Here is a 20,173-nt window from a genome sequence, read left to right as displayed (position 1 = left end):
AACCATTGTTTTATACTTTGGCTATTCAAAAATAACAGATCTGCAAGCTCATAGCGTGGCACCGAGTGATAACAGAGTAGATCTGCTATTTTTGAAAAATCTTGAAGATTTGTGCAAATCTTTGAATAATGTTATTATATATTTTTTTTTAACTCAAATCTTTGCTTCTGGGGGTCCCTGGAACAACATATTTTGATGGGGAAAAAGGATGACAACCACTGATATAACAACACATGATTTAAAAAACAAATACATTTACTGTTAGAATTTCGAAGACATTAAATGTCTTCGAAATTCTAACAGTAAAAAAAAAAGTAAATTTTGTAAAGATTTGCACAAATGTTCTTGATTTTTCAAAAAATAGCAGATCTACAAGCTTGTATATCTGCTATTTTTGAATAGCCAAAGAATCTAAAATACGTTCCCGGATTGAATGGGTTAATCCATGTGTGCTACCTTTTCTCCTATTTGGGATTGTTTACTGGACTTTGGGTTTAGCAGAACTCCACTGAGAGAACCCCACTGTTGTTGAAGCAGCAGCCTCTTCTTCCAATTCTGGTTTACACAAGTTCCTCAGTGGCTCCATGTATGACTGTGAACGAGCGAGGAGGATGTTACTGCTGACCTCTGAAAGGCTTCCTCCTCGCTGTGAGGATCAAACGTGAGGGAAACCGGCTGGCCCGCCGCTTTACTGCTCCTATCGGTGCCGTTAACCGTTAGGAAAGCTTTTTGAATGGTGTGAATAATGCATGCACTGCTTCGTGTCTTGGAAATGGAACTTTAACCCATTCGATCCGGGGAACGCGTCTGTGTCATTTTAGACTTGAGCTATGACTATTATTTTATACTTACGCTATTCAAAAATAGCAGATGGTACGAGCTTGTAGATCTGCTATTTTTTGAAAAATGTCTGCAAATCTTTGAATACATATTTAGGAAACAACATTTTTAACTCAAATCTTTGCTTCTGGAGGTCCCTGAAACATTTTCTTTAATATAGCAGATCTACAAGGTCATAGCACTATGAGCTTGTATATCTGCTATTTTTTAATAGCCAAAGCAATCTTAAAATGACACGCGTTCGTTCCCGGTCTTAACGGGCTAAGTGGGATTGAAGTGTGATGATTATCAGCAGTTCAGAAAAAAACCCGTAACGGAACAAGAAGCAACCTGTGTGTGAAGCAACGCTTTTCTATTATTCACTCATGGAACAGAACAGGAACGGATCGCGGGCCTGGCGTGGCGTCCAGCTCTCTGAGCAGCAGGCATCCTGTTGGGAGGCTACGCCCAGCACACATGTGGAAGTAAAAAAATGCATTTTTTTTTCAAATGGTGACACTGTTATTTTGTTCTTCTTTTGGAACAGGAGGCGGGCGTACAGGAAAAGCACAGTGAAGTGATGAGGGTGAACGAGACCGGAGGACGTTAACGACCAAAGCTCTACCACACCTCTCTCTGCCACATCCCCCTACCCCGTCCCACACCCAGGAACGAGGCGTCCCTCCGGGTGCCCCCGCCACTGTTCAATGCCCCAGAAACGCCATGCGCTGCACCAGGAGAGGACCCACCGCCGCCCCATAGACAGCCAAACCCCCCACCCCGCTTCCCCCGTGCTCCTCCCTGAACGCCTCTGACTCCTCCACCACTCCCCCCTGTCCCGTCCGTCGGTCAGGACAGGATGAAGAAGGTCGGAGCGTGGTCGGCGGAGGACGTCTCTCATTGGCTGAGCGAGGAGGGCATGCAGGAGTACGGCGACGCCCTCCGGCAGACGGACGGCCCCTCCCTGCTCCGGCTGACGGAGGCGGACTTCGGCGCGCCGCCGCTCTCCCTCGTGTCGTCCGACGGCGGGCGGCAGCTGCTGGAGCGGCTGGAGACGCTGCGGATCGAGACGCACATCGAGGCGCACAAGAACGGCCACGCCAACGGACACATGGCGGGGCTGGTGCCCAACGGCACCGCCAGCGGCGGTGGCGGCACCAGGCCCCTGCATAACGGCACGCTGGGCCTCAACGGCTTCCGCAAGGAGGTCCTCATCCCCATCCCCACGGCGGCGTCCGAGGCGACCCGCTCGTCGTTCCCCGCCGAGTGGGCGAAGACAGCCGTGGCGTTCGTGTACGCCGTGGTGTGCTTCGTCACCACCACCGTGGTCATCTCGGTGGTCCACGAGCGGGTGCCCACCAAGGAGCACACGCCCCCGCTGCCCGACAAGTTCTTCGACCTGTTCAACCGCGTGGAGTGGGCCTTCTCCATCTGCGAGATCAACGGCATGCTGCTGGTGTTGCTCTGGCTCATACAGTGGGCTCTCCTCAAATACAGGTGGGTAGGGGGCCTTGTTTTAGGTTGGCCGTGCGTAGGGGCTGTCCCCATTACCAAACTTAAGATGATATACAAAGACTACTACGATTTAATTGTTTTTGCCATTGTATGAATACAAATTACATCTGGTTGCCTTTCAGGCTTCATAATCAAAAATTGCTCAGGCCAGATATGACAAATAACTTTTACTGAAATGTAATAATTTCATACTTGATAATCTTTTTTTTAAGTTGCGGAAATAGCTGATACAAGCTTATAACGTGTCACAAAGTGACGTGTTGTAAGCTTGTAGATCAGCAATCTCTTCTGCTATTTTTGGAAAATGCTAATTCATGAAATGTTTCAACATGGAAACGATTATGATTATCTCAAATAGTTGTGATAAAGCGATTCTGTAATAATGGTGACAGGCCTAGCTGTGCGCTCACACGCGAACCCTTTTTCTACCCCTTGTTTTTCAGTAGCGGGGGGCGGGGGGCGGGGAGCGGGGGGCGCCCTAGTCCCTACGTCACATCCTAGACGGATAGCTCCGCCCACACTGGGCGAGCGCTGTCAGTGCAGCGGAAGTCGATGCGCAGACGGCTTTGTTGTTGAAGCCCGACTGACGCACGCTCATGAGAAACAGCAGAAATGAAATCTGGCGAAAACAGTTGCGTGCATTAAACTTTAAAGGAAACATGCAGTCTAAATATATAATAAATATCCATTTGCCTAATTCACCACTACTTTTGCGTTTGAAACTTAGTATTTCTCTAAATATTACACTTTCACGACAGCCTAAGTATAAACTGTTATATTAGATGAGTGAAACAGCTGTCTCACCACTACTTTTGCGACTGTGTCTCAACGTGGTTTTACTGGTTAAATTAAAAATAAAATTTGCGTTTGAAACTTAGAATTTCTCTAAATATTACACTTTCACGACAGCCTAAGTATAAACTGTTATATTAGATGAGTGAAACAGCTGTCGATACAGTCAATATAAGTAAATCATTCATCATCAAAAAAAAATGTTGATCATCTTGATGATGATGGACCAATTCATAGAACCGCATTCTTTAAAAAAGAATGTTTATAGATTTTTTTCTATCAAATACATTGATTAAACACTTTAATCAACCCTATTTTATACTTCGTTGTACAAAGGTGTTGTGCAAAATAACAAAATGTCCCGAAATTATAAAAAAGTTACTCATAAGGCTATCATCATATAATGATTTACTTATATTGACTGTATCGACAGCTGTTTCACTCATCTAATATAACAGTTTATACTTAGGCTGTCGTGAAAGTGTAATATTTAGAGAAATTCTAAGTTTCAAACGCAGATTTTATTTTTAATTTAACCAGTAAAACCACGTTGAGACACAGTCGCAAAAGTAGTGGTGAGACAGCTGTTTCACTCATCTAATATAACAGTTTATACTTAGGCTGTCGTGAAAGTGTAATATTTAGAGAAATACTAAGTTTCAAACGCAAAAGTAGTGGTGAATTAGGCAAATGGATATTTATTATATATTTAGACTGCATGTTTCCTTTAAAGTTTAATGCACGCAACTGTTTTCGCCAGATTTCATTTCTGCTGTTTCTCATGAGCGTGCGTCAGTCGGGCTTCAACAACAAAGCCGTCTGCGCATCGACTTCCGCTGCACTGACAGCGCTCGCCCAGTGTGGGCGGAGCTATCCGTCTAGGATGTGACGTAGGGACTAGGGCGCCCCCCGCTCCCCGCCCCCCGCCCCCCGCTACTGAAAAACAAGGGGTAGAAAAAGGGTTCGCCGCTCACACAGCAGCTTATTTGTCACTTGGTCTAATTGCCCTCCGAGTCTGAGGAGCAGATGACGACTTCCTGTTCTAAACCTTTTTACTGGCCAGAATTACTGAAGATGACTACAGAAGATTGTGGAAGAGATTAATATGGCTTGAGAGACGACTTTCGCTGCAATCAATCAGCTTTTGGGTGTTGCTTACGTAGTTTTGTGGACTTCTAAAGAAAGATGGCAGTACAAAAGAAACGTTTCTGATGACATTGTAGGACATTCTGATGACAACATTCAGCAATTGCACTGCCTATTTCAACATTTTTATAAATTTCACTTTTACACAGGCTAGTTTAAAATGTTTGGGGATCTTCCATTCAGTGAGTATAGGGTAGTCCATTTTACTAGTCCCCACTTCACCTACAGTATGACTAAACAATATATCTCCATATTCTAACTGTTTGTGTTTTTTTTGTAAATTAACGTCCTACTGGATCATACTACAGCGTCACACAAAAGCATCAAAAGTAGCAGATCCTCTCGCCGCGCTTCGAGCTCATCGATCTGCTACTTTTGCTGCTTTTGAATTTGAATCTCGAAAATCCTGGAAAGTAACTGTTTTGGACGTATGAGGTATGAGACGATATAGTTTTTGTGCAGAGTAGACAAAACATTTGTGGATTAAGTACCAATGAAAATGAATACCTGCTTGCCGGCTGTAGCCTCATTTATACTTAGTTGCGTGCCGGTGTCGGGCTCAGTAAATAGCAGACCTACAAGCTCACGACGTGTCACATTCGTGACACGTCGTGAGCTTGTACATCTGCTATTTATGGCATGCAACACCCAGCGTGCAACTAAGCATAAATCAAGCTTTAGTCGCTTGCGGTCACTGTCGGTATGAGCGCACGGTGAGGCGAACGTTTCAGCTTCAGGAAGCTAAAGTGAGACCGTGTTTGCGTTCATGCTCCGTTTAACTTTCCGTCCCCAGGGTTCTGAACCGTCACGGTGTTGTCATTTGTACATCTGACTGTGATCAATATCTGATGAGAATTCTTTACATTTCTCTCATGCTTTGTTCCTCCAGGTCTATTGTCGGCCGTCGGTTCTTCTTCATTGTTGGCACACTCTACCTGTATCGGTGCATCACAATGTACATCACCACTCTGCCTGTGCCCGGGATGCACTTCAAATGTTCTCCAAAGGTATATATTATATACATACTTGTATATCTGTTGCAGTGGACAATGGGTATTAATACTCCTTTCAAGGTTCTTTTCATATTGTGATGTATTGTGTGTAGATATACAAGAGAACAATCTTTTTTTGTTGGGCTCCTCTAACTTTGTAGCAGTGTAGTAACAGTGATGAAGACAACAATAATATTATAGGGAAAAAAACAAGCAATGTAATATACATTGTATACAATATACTGTGCCAAATAGTCTACAAGCAAGTTGAGCGAGGTGTTGTGAGCTAGAAGTTTGGCTTTTTCTTGTGTGCTATTTGTGTTTTACATTTAAAAAAGGGAAGAGAAGTGGTCTGCGGGTTTTATGAATATCGAACCAATGAAAAGCATTAGCAAGAGCTTGTGACTAAATAACTCAATTGGATCCTTTGGAACACAGGTTCATATGCAACGCAAGACAAAACCAAAGTTTGCATATGCAACGCAACAAGACAAAACCAAAGTTTTCATATGCAACTCACAAGACAAAACCAAAGTTTTCATATGCAACTCACAAGACAAAACCAAAGTTTTCATATGCAACTCACAAGACAAAACCAAAGTTTTCATATGCAACTCACAAGACAAAACCAAAGTTTTCATATGCAACTCACAAGACAAAACCAAAGTTTTCATATGCAACGCAAGACAAAACCAAAGTTTCCATATGCAACACAAGACAAAACCAAAGTTTTCATATGCAACTCACAAGACAAAACCAAAGTTTTCATATGCAACTCACAAGACAAAACCAAAGTTTTCATATGCAACTCACAAGACAAAACCAAAGTTTTCATATGCAACGCAAGACAAAACCAAAGTTTCCATATGCAACACAAGACAAAACCAAAGTTTTCATATGCAGCGCAAGACAAAACCAAAGTTTTCATATGCAACACAAGACAAAACCAAAGTTTTCATATGCAACTCACAAGACAAAACCAAAGTTTTCATATGCAACTCACAAGACAAAACCAACGTTTTCATATGCAACTCACAAGACAAAACCAACGTTTTCATATGCAACTCACAAGACAAAACCAAAGTTTTCATATGCAACACAAGATAAAACCAAAGTTTTCATATGCAACTCACAAGACAAAACCAAAGTTTTCATATGCAACTCACAAGACAAAACCAACGTTTTCATATGCAACTCACAAGACAAAACCAACGTTTTCATATGCAACTCACAAGACAAAACCAAAGTTTTCATATGCAACACAAGACAAAACCAAAGTTTCTCTGTGAAGCGTTCGTATTTAATCTATGTATTAAAGTCAAACCGGAAGTGAGTAAGGGAATTTCAACACCACTTCTATTTATCTTTGTGAACTCTAACTGACTTCACCACACTTGCATTTCCTCTCAAGTGTGAATGGAACTCTGGTGAACCCGTTTCTCAACATCCGTTTCATTTAACTCACAGTAAGTGTTCAGTTAACTCTTGAGAGGGTACAAATGGAACCAAAGGGATCCATCCGTACGTGTCCATTTGGACCCGACATTGAGAAACAATGAAGGGGTAGTGATGAGTGGGTTATCTCTATGGGAACTCTAACTCACATCCCCACAAAGCAGAAGCATCTCACTTACACGTGCATTTCCTCTCACGTGTGAATGGAACTTTGGTGATTGCAGGACCCGCGTTTTGTGGAGCCTGCGATTTCAGCTTGTTTGTGAAATATGTGTTAATTCAGTATAGAATTGTGGATGTATGTATTCGTACAGGCCTATCTTTTTGATCGCCTAAAAAATTCTATCAATGTTTTGCTGGTACGACAAGTTGTGCCAGCCCAGAAACCCAAAAGCACCACATTTTGTTCAATATTTTGAAGATTATTTTGATCCCTTTTGTTTCCTTTTCAAAAATCTATGCAATCCAATAGCTTTTCCATAGGTTATCAGTCAGACAGACACATCAATTCCACAATAATTCATAATTCCACAATAGGCATGCAGCTCGTTTCACTCCACAAAGAACATGGTTATTCACAACTTAATCAACAGAATGACCTCGGAATGGAAATAAATATGTGCGTCTAATTGGCACATCTGAAACAAATGGATTACATGTAGCTGCATGTTCACACTTCACAGCAATTTGTCTTATGATTTACACAAACAGTGATTATTTCTCCAACTATAGACAATTCTTACTTCATGGGTTCAGTATAGCTTACTGTATCTAGCATGTCTTGTCTGTTTCATTTCATTTATTTGAGTGGGAAGATACATATTAATGAACAGGGCATTCAAATACAGTACAGTATAGTACAGTATAGTTAAGAATGCAGTGTGATATACAGTATATGAGTTGGAAAGAATGCACATTTTCATTCGTAGTCCCTGACCTAACAAAAAACAAGATACCACAAAGTAAGACAAAGTACAAGGTTGATGCAGAATACAAGTTTGTTGATCGCACACACAATATTGTGATTCAACAATGGACCTAAATGCTAAGAAAATATTCATCCAGTAGCCTAGGCCCATGGTAGCCTGTAGGCTTCAAAACAGGCTAAATTTATGAGCCCTTTAAAAAGAAATCAAGTTTTCAAAGCATAAAAAAAAGCCTTTCCTAGAAATAGATTAGATAGATAGGCGGATTGCGGGCAGGCTCATAAAAGCTGCATTGGGGTTCTGGCATCTACGCAGCTGACCTGCACATCTCTAGTGTTCAGTGGTGGAAGAAGATTCTTTTTTTAATTAAAGGACCACTTCACCCATTTTCAATGGGTGACTTCACTTCATCCATTTTCAATGGGTGACTTCACTTCACCCATTTTCAATGGGTGAAGTGGCTACATTGAACATATATTTATATAATTGGTCCTCACTAATTCTCACTATAATATTTTATAATATTTTTGTCTTCTCAGTCTGTGTCTCAGAGGAGTTCTGTGGACAGTTGAGAAACACGCCTACCAGTGACAACATCATTGGGGAATCCAAGCTAATATAAACTGCAGTCTTTCTCTTCCTTTAAAGTTGGCATGCTATAATGGAAGCCACTGTTCTCGTGTTAATAGAAATAAAATGTGAAGAAAAAAACCTGCCTAACGATGATGTCACTGGTAGGTGGGTTTCTGAAGTGTCCACAGACCACAGATTTGTTTACCCTTTTTATCATGACCATTAGTGAGGACCAATTATATGAAGATGAAAATGGGTGAAGTTGTCCTCTAAGTAAAAGCTAGTGCATGCAAACTAGTGCATGCTTGTATATCCGTTCTTTTGTTTGTCCTGTTTTATAAATGTTTTCTGAGGACAAACATGCACTGTTTAAAGTCTCATTATGTCTGTCAAACATATATACAACTTATTCACATTTTAGGACTAGGATTTAGTGGGTTTAATGAATGTATAATGTTTGTTCCTTGCAGCTGTTGGGGAACTGGGAGGCTCAGATGAGGAGGATAATGAAGATGATAGCCGGTGGGGGTCTGTCCATCACAGGGTCTCACACTATGTGTGGAGATTATCTGTACAGCGGGCACACCGTCATGTTAACACTAACCTATCTCTTCATCAAGGAATGTGAGTACCAGTGATGGTGTGGCTTCTGCTCTTGGGTCTATGTCTGTTTAACCACTTACACCCAATATGGTTGAGTGGAGTCCCTCAGGGCTCTATACTGGTGTATTTTCTGTTTTCTGTTATGGTGAAAAATCAGATGCTGGGGTTTAAGCGGTTAAATTCTTTAAAGGTGGTGTAAGTGATATAGTCTTGTTAAATTAAGTTTTAAATAGCTCTATATTGTATTGTAATCATTGCTATATAGAGTTGTTTATTCAGTAACAGTGGTATCCCACAGTCACTTACAGAAAATGCATTTTCAGGTCGGGATACCAATTTAATCCAATCAGGAGAGAGGACTCGCATAGGATACAGGATAAACAAGTAAAATAGTAGTGATGAAACAAAACCCAAAACATTAAGAGACAAAATTGGAACGGGAACATTATAAAATTGAAGCTGATAAATGGGTTCTCTCTCCTGATTGGATGAAATTGGCAACCCGCCTGAACATGTATTTTCTGTTTATTAAAGAGCTGCAGAGACGGGGAGACCCCTGGTACTGAACAAAGACTCTATAACGATGATTAATATCAGAATAATGGAGATGTAACTTACTTGTTTTCAACAAAATATCACTTAAACTACCTAGGGAACTGTCAGTAAGAGGGTTTCATAGTAAAAAGAAAGTTGTACACACAATAAGTTCGATTTCATCGATCATCAAAGTTGCCGTTTAATTAAAACTGCTGGCCTAATATTTGGTCATTTTCAATAAAAGTTGTTAACTGTTCATAATTCACTCATCTTTGAACCTGCCTCAGTCAGAGCTACAATGTTGATGTTGCAATGCTGGTTCCATTGGACCAGAAGCCCTGTTGATACAACAGTGACATCTAGTGTCGACAAAGGGGAATGAATGGCTTTTTATTAAAACGAAAGGGGAAATGTCACTGTCATGCTTAATTTATAGTAGACTTTTACAGAGCCTTGCTCCCCCCCCCCCCCATACTGCCCTCATGTGAAGAAACTTGCAGATCATTCACATCAAATATGAGGGAAAACCAGTCCAACATGTGTTCCATATCTCACCTTAGCCAGCCACCTTTCACGTAGCCACGCATATCGGGAGATCTTCACCTGCCGATACTGTCTGGTGACATCTAAACTCAGTGTAGGGGCTTGAACTGGAAAAAGAAAAAGTGTGTGTGTGTGTATCTCTCTGTTGTAAGCCTATGATATTTGACATAATTTAGTCCATTTTTTAAAATGATATATCCGACAAGCTGGAAATATTCAGAGCATTTCCATTCAACGGTGACATTTTTTCTATAAGCAGTTTTTAAGAACGAGAGCTTTGTGTAACTACAGCGTAGCTGCTCTGCCCTGCTGACGTCAGATTGGCTGCATTCCACATGTCTTGTTGACATCTGTGACATCACATTTATTGACAATAGCCCCGCGATAGATGGATTAGCAATCGTCAATCAATATCATCTCTCTTCCATCCAATTTATTGACGGAAGAGAGATGACATTGATTGATGATTGCGATGCGTAGGTTTGTTAGCGACTGTTTCCTTTTGGGGTGTATTGTTATTAACCCTTGTTATTCTTTTCCTTCTGAACTTGTCAGATTCCCCAAAGCGGTTCTGGTGGTACCACTGGTTCTGTTGGACCCTGAGCGCAGTGGGGATCTTCTGCATTCTGCTGGCTCATGACCACTACACTGTGGATGTGGTCGTGGCCTACTTCATCACTACACGTCTCTTCTGGTGGTACCACACCATGGCCAACCAGCAGGTGAGTTCAGCACCTTTTAAGGTAGCTTACCACCACACCGACGTCAGCGGTGGTAAGTGTTGCAAAGCGTCTGTGGACGGAAATCTGCTGTTGAATGGGTACACTGTGGAAGGGAAGCGTCGAAAGGCCTTCGATCGTCGGATAGCAGCAGGCTTGTTGTTTAAAAAAACATCAAACCATAGGCTATTTTTAGCTCCATAGTAGCCGTGTCGGTGCATTCAGCAACTCTTTTTCACACCTTCCAACCAACTGATCTCCTGACTTCATTCGACTGCCAGTCTGTAGTAATCTGTACTAGACTGTTTGGTGGCTACCTTCTAAAGGCAGCAAAGGCAGCAATCCTGTAGTTTGTAACACTTGTCGAAGCGCAATGGCTGCCATACAAGAATATATTTACGATTAAAAGTACATTACCCAACGAAAACACATGGATAATGGCTAATACCTTTTATTCCACGCCTTTTTAAAAGTTCTGGGGATGCGTTATTGTTTTGCACACGCCGATACTAGACTGAACTGAATATGTTCAATTAGGGGTGTTGGAAAAAATCAATTCATGTAAAAAGCGTGATTCTTATGATCAACGATTCACAATTTCCAGAAATCGATAAAAAAAAACTTACAGGAGTTCTTACTCTATGGTGTGTATGTGATATGAAATGTAAGCCTACCATAATCACAGTAAACATGATCATGTCTTCAGTCATATTCAAGGGCTTTTGGGGAAAAATTAAACTAACGCCAGTCACTTTCAGTTCATCACAGCTAAGCTGTGTGTCACAACTGTTGTGAATTAAAATAGATAAAACTGATCTCATTTCTAAATGAGAATCAAATCAATTGATATTTTGCCGAATCGTGACCCCCAAGAATCGAAATCTAATCGTGAGATAGCAGAAGATTCACAGCCCTATGTTCAATGGTTTTGGCCAAGCCTTTAGCTGGGTGGTCTGTTAGGCCTGCTCGCAATACAGCGGTGTGGAATTGGGACTCAGGGATGTGCTCCATTCACTGTATTTGCTTGCCACAAATCCTGCATGCATTCCAGCTAAAACCCAGCCTGGGTGTATTCAGCAAACTGTGTCACAAACGTCACGTGCATAATAAGCCCCGTTAGAACTATAAAAGGAGGTGGGGAAAAGTTGTTAAATTTGATAGATGGGTCAAGCTTAACAATGCATAAACTCCTGATTACCCCTGAGTCATTCACTGTTAACAGACCGTACATGTGTTTGTGTAAAAACGTGTTCCGTTAGTGTCATGTTGACCTGGCATCTGGATGGCCATACAGCAGTGGTTCTCAACCTGTGGGCCAAATGAATTTTGAGTTTCCTGAGAGTCTAGAGCAGATATGAGGCCAAGAGTGCCTGTGTGCTTCTTCAAAAGGGTTCCCCTCGGCCAGAGGCATCATCATGTGTTTTATTTGGTATAATCGTTTTGTTTGGCATAATAATCACTGGGTATATCCATGTTTTATTCCAACTCGTAGCGCGACTGGCGAGACTAGACCAGTGGTTCCCAAACTTTCTTAGCTCAAGACCCAAAAGAGAAATGAGATGTTTCCCAAACTAGGTTGCTTTGCACCGCGTTGTGAGCTTGTATATCTGCTATTTTCACTACTTCTTAAATGTTGTTGTTTTCTTGTTTGTTTTTTAAAATACTTTTGGAAAATTGTTGGGATTGTTTTTATCTTTAAACTTTTTATATTTTTTTATATGTAGGAAACAAAAAAAGGGATATTTACTAGTGACCCATAAAAATTGGTCCGCGACCCACACATGGGTCCCGACACACTGTTTGGGAAACAGTGGACTAGACTACTTGATTCGGCATTCATGTGGGGGAACAAAAACCGCCGGCACCCGGAAACCCCTTTCATGAATTCTAGAGTGGCCGTGGCCCAGACCAGATCACACTGGTCAGTTAGGAAAAACGCTGCATGAAAAGCCTGATGATGTAGCATGGTAGCGTGAGCCCAGCACTCCTACAAATCGTCGCTGTTGGGCAGAAACCTCTCATCTCCATATTCTAACTTTTTGTGCTGTTTTGCAAATTAACGCCCTACTTGATCATACTACAGCGTCAAGCTCAAAACCACGGCGCGTTTTGAGCTTGTAGATCTGCTACTTTTGGTATTTTAGAATTTGAATCCTGAAAAGTCACAGTTTTGGACATATAAGGTTTCCACCCTGACAGAGAAGCAACTCTGATTGGTTCGTCAAGGGCGCCTGTACCGTCAACAACTCATTTAGGAGAAATAAGAAAAAACGTGTTAAAAAATATCCTACATCCCGGTTCATAATAATAGCCTTTTGGTTTGGTCCTGGTGCATAATAAAAATAAATGTGTCCCATTTGTTTTGATTCAGTCATTGAAGGAGACATCGCAGAGCAACCCTTTCTCCCGAGTCTGGTGGTACCGGATGTTCCAGTACTTTGAGGAGAACGTCAAAGGCATAGTCCCACGGAACTATCAGCTTCCATTCACATGGAGAGCGTCACCGTGGACCCGTGGTGTCAAGTACAGCAGACTAGAGATGCACTGACCCCCCCCCCCCCCCCCCCCTTCCCCCTCGCCCCTTCCCTCCTCCCTACTTGTGTGAAAGGAGGCAAGGAGGAGAGTGTTCCCCACAGTGGCAATGTCACCCATGGGAAAGATGGCTTTGTGACACTTAAGCGCTGTCGTTTTTCCTCGCTAGTGCTCAGTAGACACATCCCCCCATATCTAAATGGCTAGCACTGTGAACTCACTACTTTGTTTCTTTAAAAAAAAACAATTTCTCTACATTCGTCGCTCTCTTCCTGATGGCAATTTTCTTTGTGAAACGGCACTAATCTTTATTCGTTTTTCTCCTTCAACCATGTTTGCAGGTATGCTGCTTTGTGTAGTAGATCGAGAAAGCATTTCAACTGACATTTAGTTCCACTCTTATTCAGTTTAATGGCCATATGGACTTTCATTTGTTGACTTTGTTTTCAACAGTTCTTATCCATGTTCCTGTAAGATTTATTTCAATCAAATTATACGTGAAACGTTTATTTAATAACCAAAATGCCATAATCAGTTCCCTTTTTTCCTTTTTTATAGTGAATTACTTTTGTAAAACTTGCTAAAAACAAAAATCTAAATGCAAAAAAAAGAAAATTTTCTAAGTACTCCAACTTTATTTTTCAAAATGAATGATGTCCAACAGAAGATTTTTTAGATTTTTACCTTTTTCAAGATGGCAGAACTGAGAGCAAAATAATCTATTGTGGTGTACAGCATTATTCCAGTGCCTTTCCTTATAGCTTGATTGTACAACAGTTCAAGTCCGTTGTCTTTGTGTTCCTCTGCTTTGTGTGTGGGCGTGTCCACACCATGGCACAAGGGGTAGGGATGGGACGATATGAAAATGACACGTCAAAAATAATTGCGATTAACAATATTATCGCGATAATCAAATTTAGCTTAAAACTTAAAATGCCACTTTTGTTAACCACTCGAATCCCCAGCATCCCTATTCTGTGGGGAATGTTTGCCAAAAATAGCCGATCTACAAGGCCACTACACATTTTGTGAGCTAGTAGATCTGCTATTTTTTTGCAAATGTATTTGTGTAGAGGGAAATAAGAGCGTACCAAATGCGCTCTTTACAGGTCCATTTGATCAAGTATAGAGAGTTTAAGTGGTACTGAATTTGCAGCTCAACAAAAGCTAATTCATCCTAGTGTATGACGGAGGATAATTTCACCATGAATCAAAATCTCTGCGATATTGATTATTGTGAGCGTTTCTTTATATCACGATAAACGATAATACCGATCATCGTCCCATCCCTACACAGGGGGGTATTGTGTTCCCCTGCCTGTGTGCGGGGGGTGTCCACACCGAGGCACGGGGTGGTACCGAAACGATCGCTAACAGTCTTGCTCGCATGAATGTAAGAATAATTAAGCCAGCCTTACCAGGAGATTGGTCTTCCTTCCCAAAGTTAAGTACATTGAGTGAAATGTCCTGTTTATTTATGCTTCGGGGGTATCGGTTTGTGCTTCGGTCGTCCTTGTCCTCAGAGAATTTGACCATTTTTATAAATGTTTTATCTTTGTCATTTTGTGACCCTCCTCAGCCAGTCTTGATCTTGTCCTCTCCATGCTCAAACCTTGTCTTTGCTACTCATTGAGGAATCCAACCTCACCACCTGGTTTCAATCGCCCCGATATGCTCTGTTAAATATCCCTTAGCCACTCGAACCCTGTTATACTTTGTTGACCGGGGTCCCACTGGGGTATTTACTTGGTCGCCTCCTTTTTTCCCCCCTCTACACTAAACCTCTTGCCGAATGTTCACCTATATTCGCCTATTATAATATGCCTAGAATGTGGACGTTAGGGTTATTTATGTGGTTAATGGAAACTGGTGACAAAATATTTCAGAAGAAGTGTGTTGGAAAAATTATGCAAAACTGCTCCGGTCCTGGATTTTGTACATCACTGCAGCAACTCTTAAGCTTAATTTATACTCCGATGTGACACTTCTTCCTCTTAGTAAATCAGTTCTTTTTTTGGCAACGACGAACTACGAGGCTTTACTCAAGAGATACTCCAAAAGAGATGATGAGCCCCTGCCTCTCTTGTCCCCCATAATGAGTTCAGCTTCACCTCTACTGGCCAGGTAGTCAGTGAATCAATCAATGCAGCCCCTGGCAGAATGTCTTTTTAGCATCATCTGCTGGGGACTGACTATGCATTGTCTCTGTACCTGGACTGGGCCAGAGAGAGAGGTATCCAAAGTTCATTTTGTCTCTGTCGGGAAGAAACCTCCTATCTTCATATTATAACTTTTTGTGTTTTCTCGTAAATGAATGCCCTACTTGATCATCCTACAGCGTCATACAAAAGCTTTAAAAGTAGCAGATCCGCAAGCTTGAAACGTGGCGCGAAGCAACGTGTTTTGAGCTTGCCGAACTGCTACTTTTGCTGTTTTTGAATTTGAATCCTGAAAAGTAACCGTTTTGGACATATGAGGTTTACACCCGACAGAGACGACTGAATACACTGCAAACACCCGCAGAGTTGACACTTCAGAGTTTTGCGGTGTACTTGTGCCATTTCGTAAATGTATGTAGCAACCACGTTGAGCCCTGGAAATGTTGTCCTCGTTAAAAACTGAAGCTTCGGGGAAGGTTTCTGAGCATGTTTTGGGAAGGTTCTGGTACTGTATGCTGTGTATAGCTGTGGTTTGCGTTTGTCATGTACTACATTACCATGTTACCTGACGGTTTTGAAGGCACGTCTGTATAATATGTTCAACATGCCTCATAAGTGCAATGCTAACTCTGGTCCCTCCATAGCGAGTTCTCTCTCTTAACGTTACGTGAGGGACTATATATTTCCTCATTGACCAGGTTTTCGATGTCTACTGATGTTTAAACTAAAATAAATGATATACATTTAGCTACTCACCAAAACAAAGGCGATATGTGTGGTGTTGAAAGCATTTTCTCTGCGGTGGAAAGCCTCTCAGAACCCACCATTTTGTGTAAAATCCACTTTTTGGGCAGAAAGTAAAATACATCGAACAGATCTTTCTGGACAAAAAGTGGATTTTACACAAAGGTGGTGTTTCTGAGAAGCTTCCCACTGCAGAGATGAGGCTTTCACTACCACAAAACCACCCTTGTTAGGGTGAGTAATGACATTATTTTCTCTATTTTCCTACAGTTTAGACAACAGTAGACCTGGTCAATGAGGAAATGCACAGTCCCTCACACATAGCGCTGGAGAGAACTTGCTAATGCTATGGTAGCAGACCTAGTGCAATGCCAAAAAATATAACCACTTGCTTGTGTAATTGGCCAAATATCCTGAAACCAATAAGTGAACAAACAAGTGAGCAGCATGTGGCACAGGGCTGGTGATATATCTGGCCAAATGTAATACATACAGAGAGGAAAACAAGCTTCCATGAATGTGAAAATGTCTTTTGTTTATGGTCATATAAGCACACTTGCATGTTGACATTTTGCTTCTCCTATTCTTTCTTGAACTAATGACTGAATTGTCTAAATAATAATAATAATATTGCTAAAAAAGTGAACATGTAATTTCCTAGCACTTTCTAATGTGGAAATCTCATCCAAAGGCTAAATTCTTGCTCAAATAATTGATGAAACCAACTGTGTTGACCAATATGTACAACCGATATAGCCCGAGTTCTGTTCAAAATTTGAAAACTTAACACAGTTTCCCCCCAAAGAAAACCTGCATACTGTATAAGTGAGAAATGTTGTTTTTTAAGTTGTGTGATATGGGAGTAATGGACGGGTTTGACCACGTCTCGGTGTAAGCTTGTGAAAAGTATCATTTTTTTTGTTTTGTTATTAAGCCATCGACTGTAAAATGGCAACAAGCTAATTTAGATTCCTTCCTGTGTCCTTGTCCATAGCATTTCCCTGTCATGAGCAACAGCAGCTCTCTGGAGTTGATCCAACTGTACATCTCATCTCATTTAGGTTATGTTCACACTGAAAGCCCAAAATCTGATTTTAATCATCAAGTCTGAACGCCAAAAAACACATGGAAACTTCATTTTTGTGAATGAAGATTTGAGTCCCAATCCCTAAGATGGTTTGAAATGCGATTTCAAACCTGATTTCTAAGGATGTGTCTCTGGTCTGGACAATGAGGCCTGATTTATACTTTATTGTAAGATGGTGTCGCTAGCCAAAAATAGCTTGTAGATATAGCTGTTTATGGTGCCGTCTAAATACGCAAATCCAACCTGATCACTTGCAAATAACAGTGTGGACAGTCAGTCAGTGCTAAAGATCAGATTTGAGAAACAAACAAGGCCTTAGTATGAGCACTGGATGTTCCTGCAACAGGGACATGTGCACTTATAAGATACTGTACCTTGATCTAGGGCTGGGCCATATGTTGCTAATATATCGCTGTTGTCGGGCAGAAACCGCCTATCTCCTATTAACGTTTTGGCGCGAAGCGACGCGTTTTGAGCTTGTCGATCTGCTACTTTTGCTATTTTTGAATTTGAATCCTGAAAAGTAACAGTTTTGGATATGAGGTTTCCGCCCGACAAGAGACTATATCGATATTGTGATACGACACTACATATTGTCAGGGATATTGGATATCATAAATATCGTGAAATGGCATAAGTGTTGTCTTTTCCCTGGTTTGAATCACTTAAGCCCCATTATATACTTAAGACAATTGTCCAAACACTCAAGTGAAAATAGCTGATCTACAAGCTTAACCATGCATCACATCGTGACATTGTGACGCTTGGAATATTTTGGAAATGTTGTGGTAAAATGGGTACGTAATTTCATACGATATTGTTGTCACAATATTGATATCTAGTTATTTCGGTCAAAACTATTGTGCATATAATATCGCCCAGCCCTAGCTTGAACATTTCATGAAAATCAGGGTAGATGCAACAGTACAAGTCCGTCTTTTAGGGGATGTGATCTGGGGGTCGTACTGTTAACAATGTTTATCACGTTTATCTCCTGTAGTTGCCAATCAAGCTGGAATCTAATTTTAATTATTTGTTTTGTTTTTTCCCTCATATTGAATGTTTATGTCATATGTCATGTTTCTCTGTGAATCAGTTTGTCTTTTTTTTGTGTGTGTGTGTATACCAGATGTTTGTAAAACTATGATAGATAAGTGACAGAGTATTCTGCCGATTTAGGCTTTTCAATAAAAACCTTTTACTATTCAGTATTTACTGTTGTGGTCTTTATTCGGTAACCGGAATGCTCGACCCAAAACACACTCTGCCCCCATTTTCACAGACCGCTCGCCCCCAGCGGTTCTTGTATTCATGTATTCGTTTTACTGAAGAATAAGGTTAGTTTTAGGCATAGTTTTACTGAGGTTAAGTTTAGGAATAAGGTTAGGTTTAGGCATAGTTTTACTGAAGTTACGTTTAGGAATAAGGTCAGGTTTAGGCATAGTTTTACTGAGGTTACGTTTAGGAATAAGGTTAGGTTTAGGCATAGTTTTACTGAGGTTACGTTTAGGAATAAGGTTAGGTTTAGGCATAGTTTTACTGAGGTCACGTTTAGGAATACCTGGTGGCGACCATTCTGAGGTCGCCGGATTTGACCTGGGGCGAGCGTGTTTTTGGGCGAGCGTTCTTGTATTCCTTTATTCAATATTGTCGCTGTCGGGTGGAAACCATGTATATCCAAGGACCATTCATTTTTCACTACTTTTATGTGACACTCTTGTATGGTGAAGTAGGGCATTCATTTACGAAATAAAGGTGAAATATGGAGATACAAGGTCCATATACCCTTTTTGCTGTAATCAGTGGTATATATGTCCAATCAATCATCAAGTACTGTACTTTGCTTCCAATTTTGACGTACTTTTACTTCAGTGTTTCCAGTTTTTTGTTACTTTATACTTCTACTCCACTACATCTCAAAGGCAAGTAATGCACTTTTTACTGCACTACACAATTATTTGACAGCTTTGTCACTACCGGTAGTTACTTTGCAGATTTAGATTATTATTACAAAACATACATTAACTAATTACACTATTTTATACTATTTAATCTGTGCTATTTTCAAAAGTTTGGTGTTCGAAAATATTTTGTAGTTTTACTTTGCTTCTGTAATGATCTATTTTCATGCCAATTAATTTGCACCTTTACTCAAGTAAAATTTGGGATACACAGCTTTTACTTGTTAAAAAAACTACTACTTAAAGCGGCACTATGTAACTTTCCTCTTCTACCCCGGATTTGAACCCGGTTTCCTGCTCAAGTGCTGAACCTTTTACCATTGAGCTAATGGAGCCTGCCTGCTTGCTCAGGGGATAAATTGAATCTTGACCTTTTAGGTCAAAATCTTCTAGATCCTGTGTCTAGGTGAGACATGACCTTTGACACGGTCTAAAATGTCAATAGAAGAGCAAGGAGACAAAATACAACCACCTCAATTGTATAAGTTATATTGTATTAACATACCCTACCTTACATATTGGACACAATTACGTTTTATTCATTAAAAAAGTGACATAGTGCCGCTTTAAGTAAAAGATCTGTTTATATTGCATTCAGCAAACACAGTTGCAAGGATGATGTCATGATAGTCTGTCGTCTGACCAGCAGATGGAGCCATAGTCATATTCAGACCATATTTGCCTTCGTTTACAATATACATGAGTTCACCTCACAGAAAAAAAGTTAGTTTAATTTGGTTTGTTTATTTTGCCCCTCCCCCAACAACCTAATCAACTTCAAATACACTTAAATAAAATAATTCATCACAGTTCATGTTTGTATCATAAAAAAGACAAAGGTTATAGGCTGAGCTTTGACATACTACGCCTGCCCTTTTTTAAAGATTAATAATCTTTGTGGATTCCTTTGTGATTACACAATTTGTTTGGATTGAGTACTTTTATTTTGTTAACTATCATGCTTCTTTTAACAGCTCCATTATCACTCAACTCATTCAGAGTTAAACTGATTTTGCCATCTTATGTTTCTGCTTTTTACTTTGAGACTTGGAAGCGTGAGGGCACAGTGC

At 40.7% G+C, this 20,173-nt stretch overlaps 1 protein-coding gene across 3 annotated transcripts in view; it reads left to right on the top strand.

Annotated features, from left to right (window-relative positions):
• sgms1a (sphingomyelin synthase 1a) overlaps window positions 1-18,353 on the top strand; it is a 51,537-nt gene extending 33,184 nt beyond the window's left edge. For all 3 annotated transcript variants that reach the window (XM_084077269.1, XM_084077270.1, XM_084077271.1), the window contains exons 2-6: window positions 1,367-2,316; window positions 5,162-5,279; window positions 8,689-8,842; window positions 10,457-10,623; window positions 12,992-18,353. In XM_084077269.1, coding sequence (XP_083933395.1) covers window positions 1,679-2,316; window positions 5,162-5,279; window positions 8,689-8,842; window positions 10,457-10,623; window positions 12,992-13,168 — 1,254 coding nt within the window. In that variant the 5' untranslated portion in view covers window positions 1,367-1,678 and the 3' untranslated portion in view covers window positions 13,169-18,353. The remainder of the gene's footprint in view (window positions 1-1,366; window positions 2,317-5,161; window positions 5,280-8,688; window positions 8,843-10,456; window positions 10,624-12,991) is intronic.
• The last annotated feature ends 1,820 nt before the right edge of the window (window positions 18,354-20,173 follow it).

This window comes from Gymnoscopelus microlampas (assembly GCF_963454915.1).
Source record: "Gymnoscopelus microlampas genome assembly, chromosome: 13".
Taxonomy (NCBI): Eukaryota; Metazoa; Chordata; class Actinopteri; order Myctophiformes; family Myctophidae; genus Gymnoscopelus; species Gymnoscopelus microlampas.
Note: the sequence above shows the minus strand (reverse complement) of the source record. Positions and strands in the feature narration are given on the sequence as shown.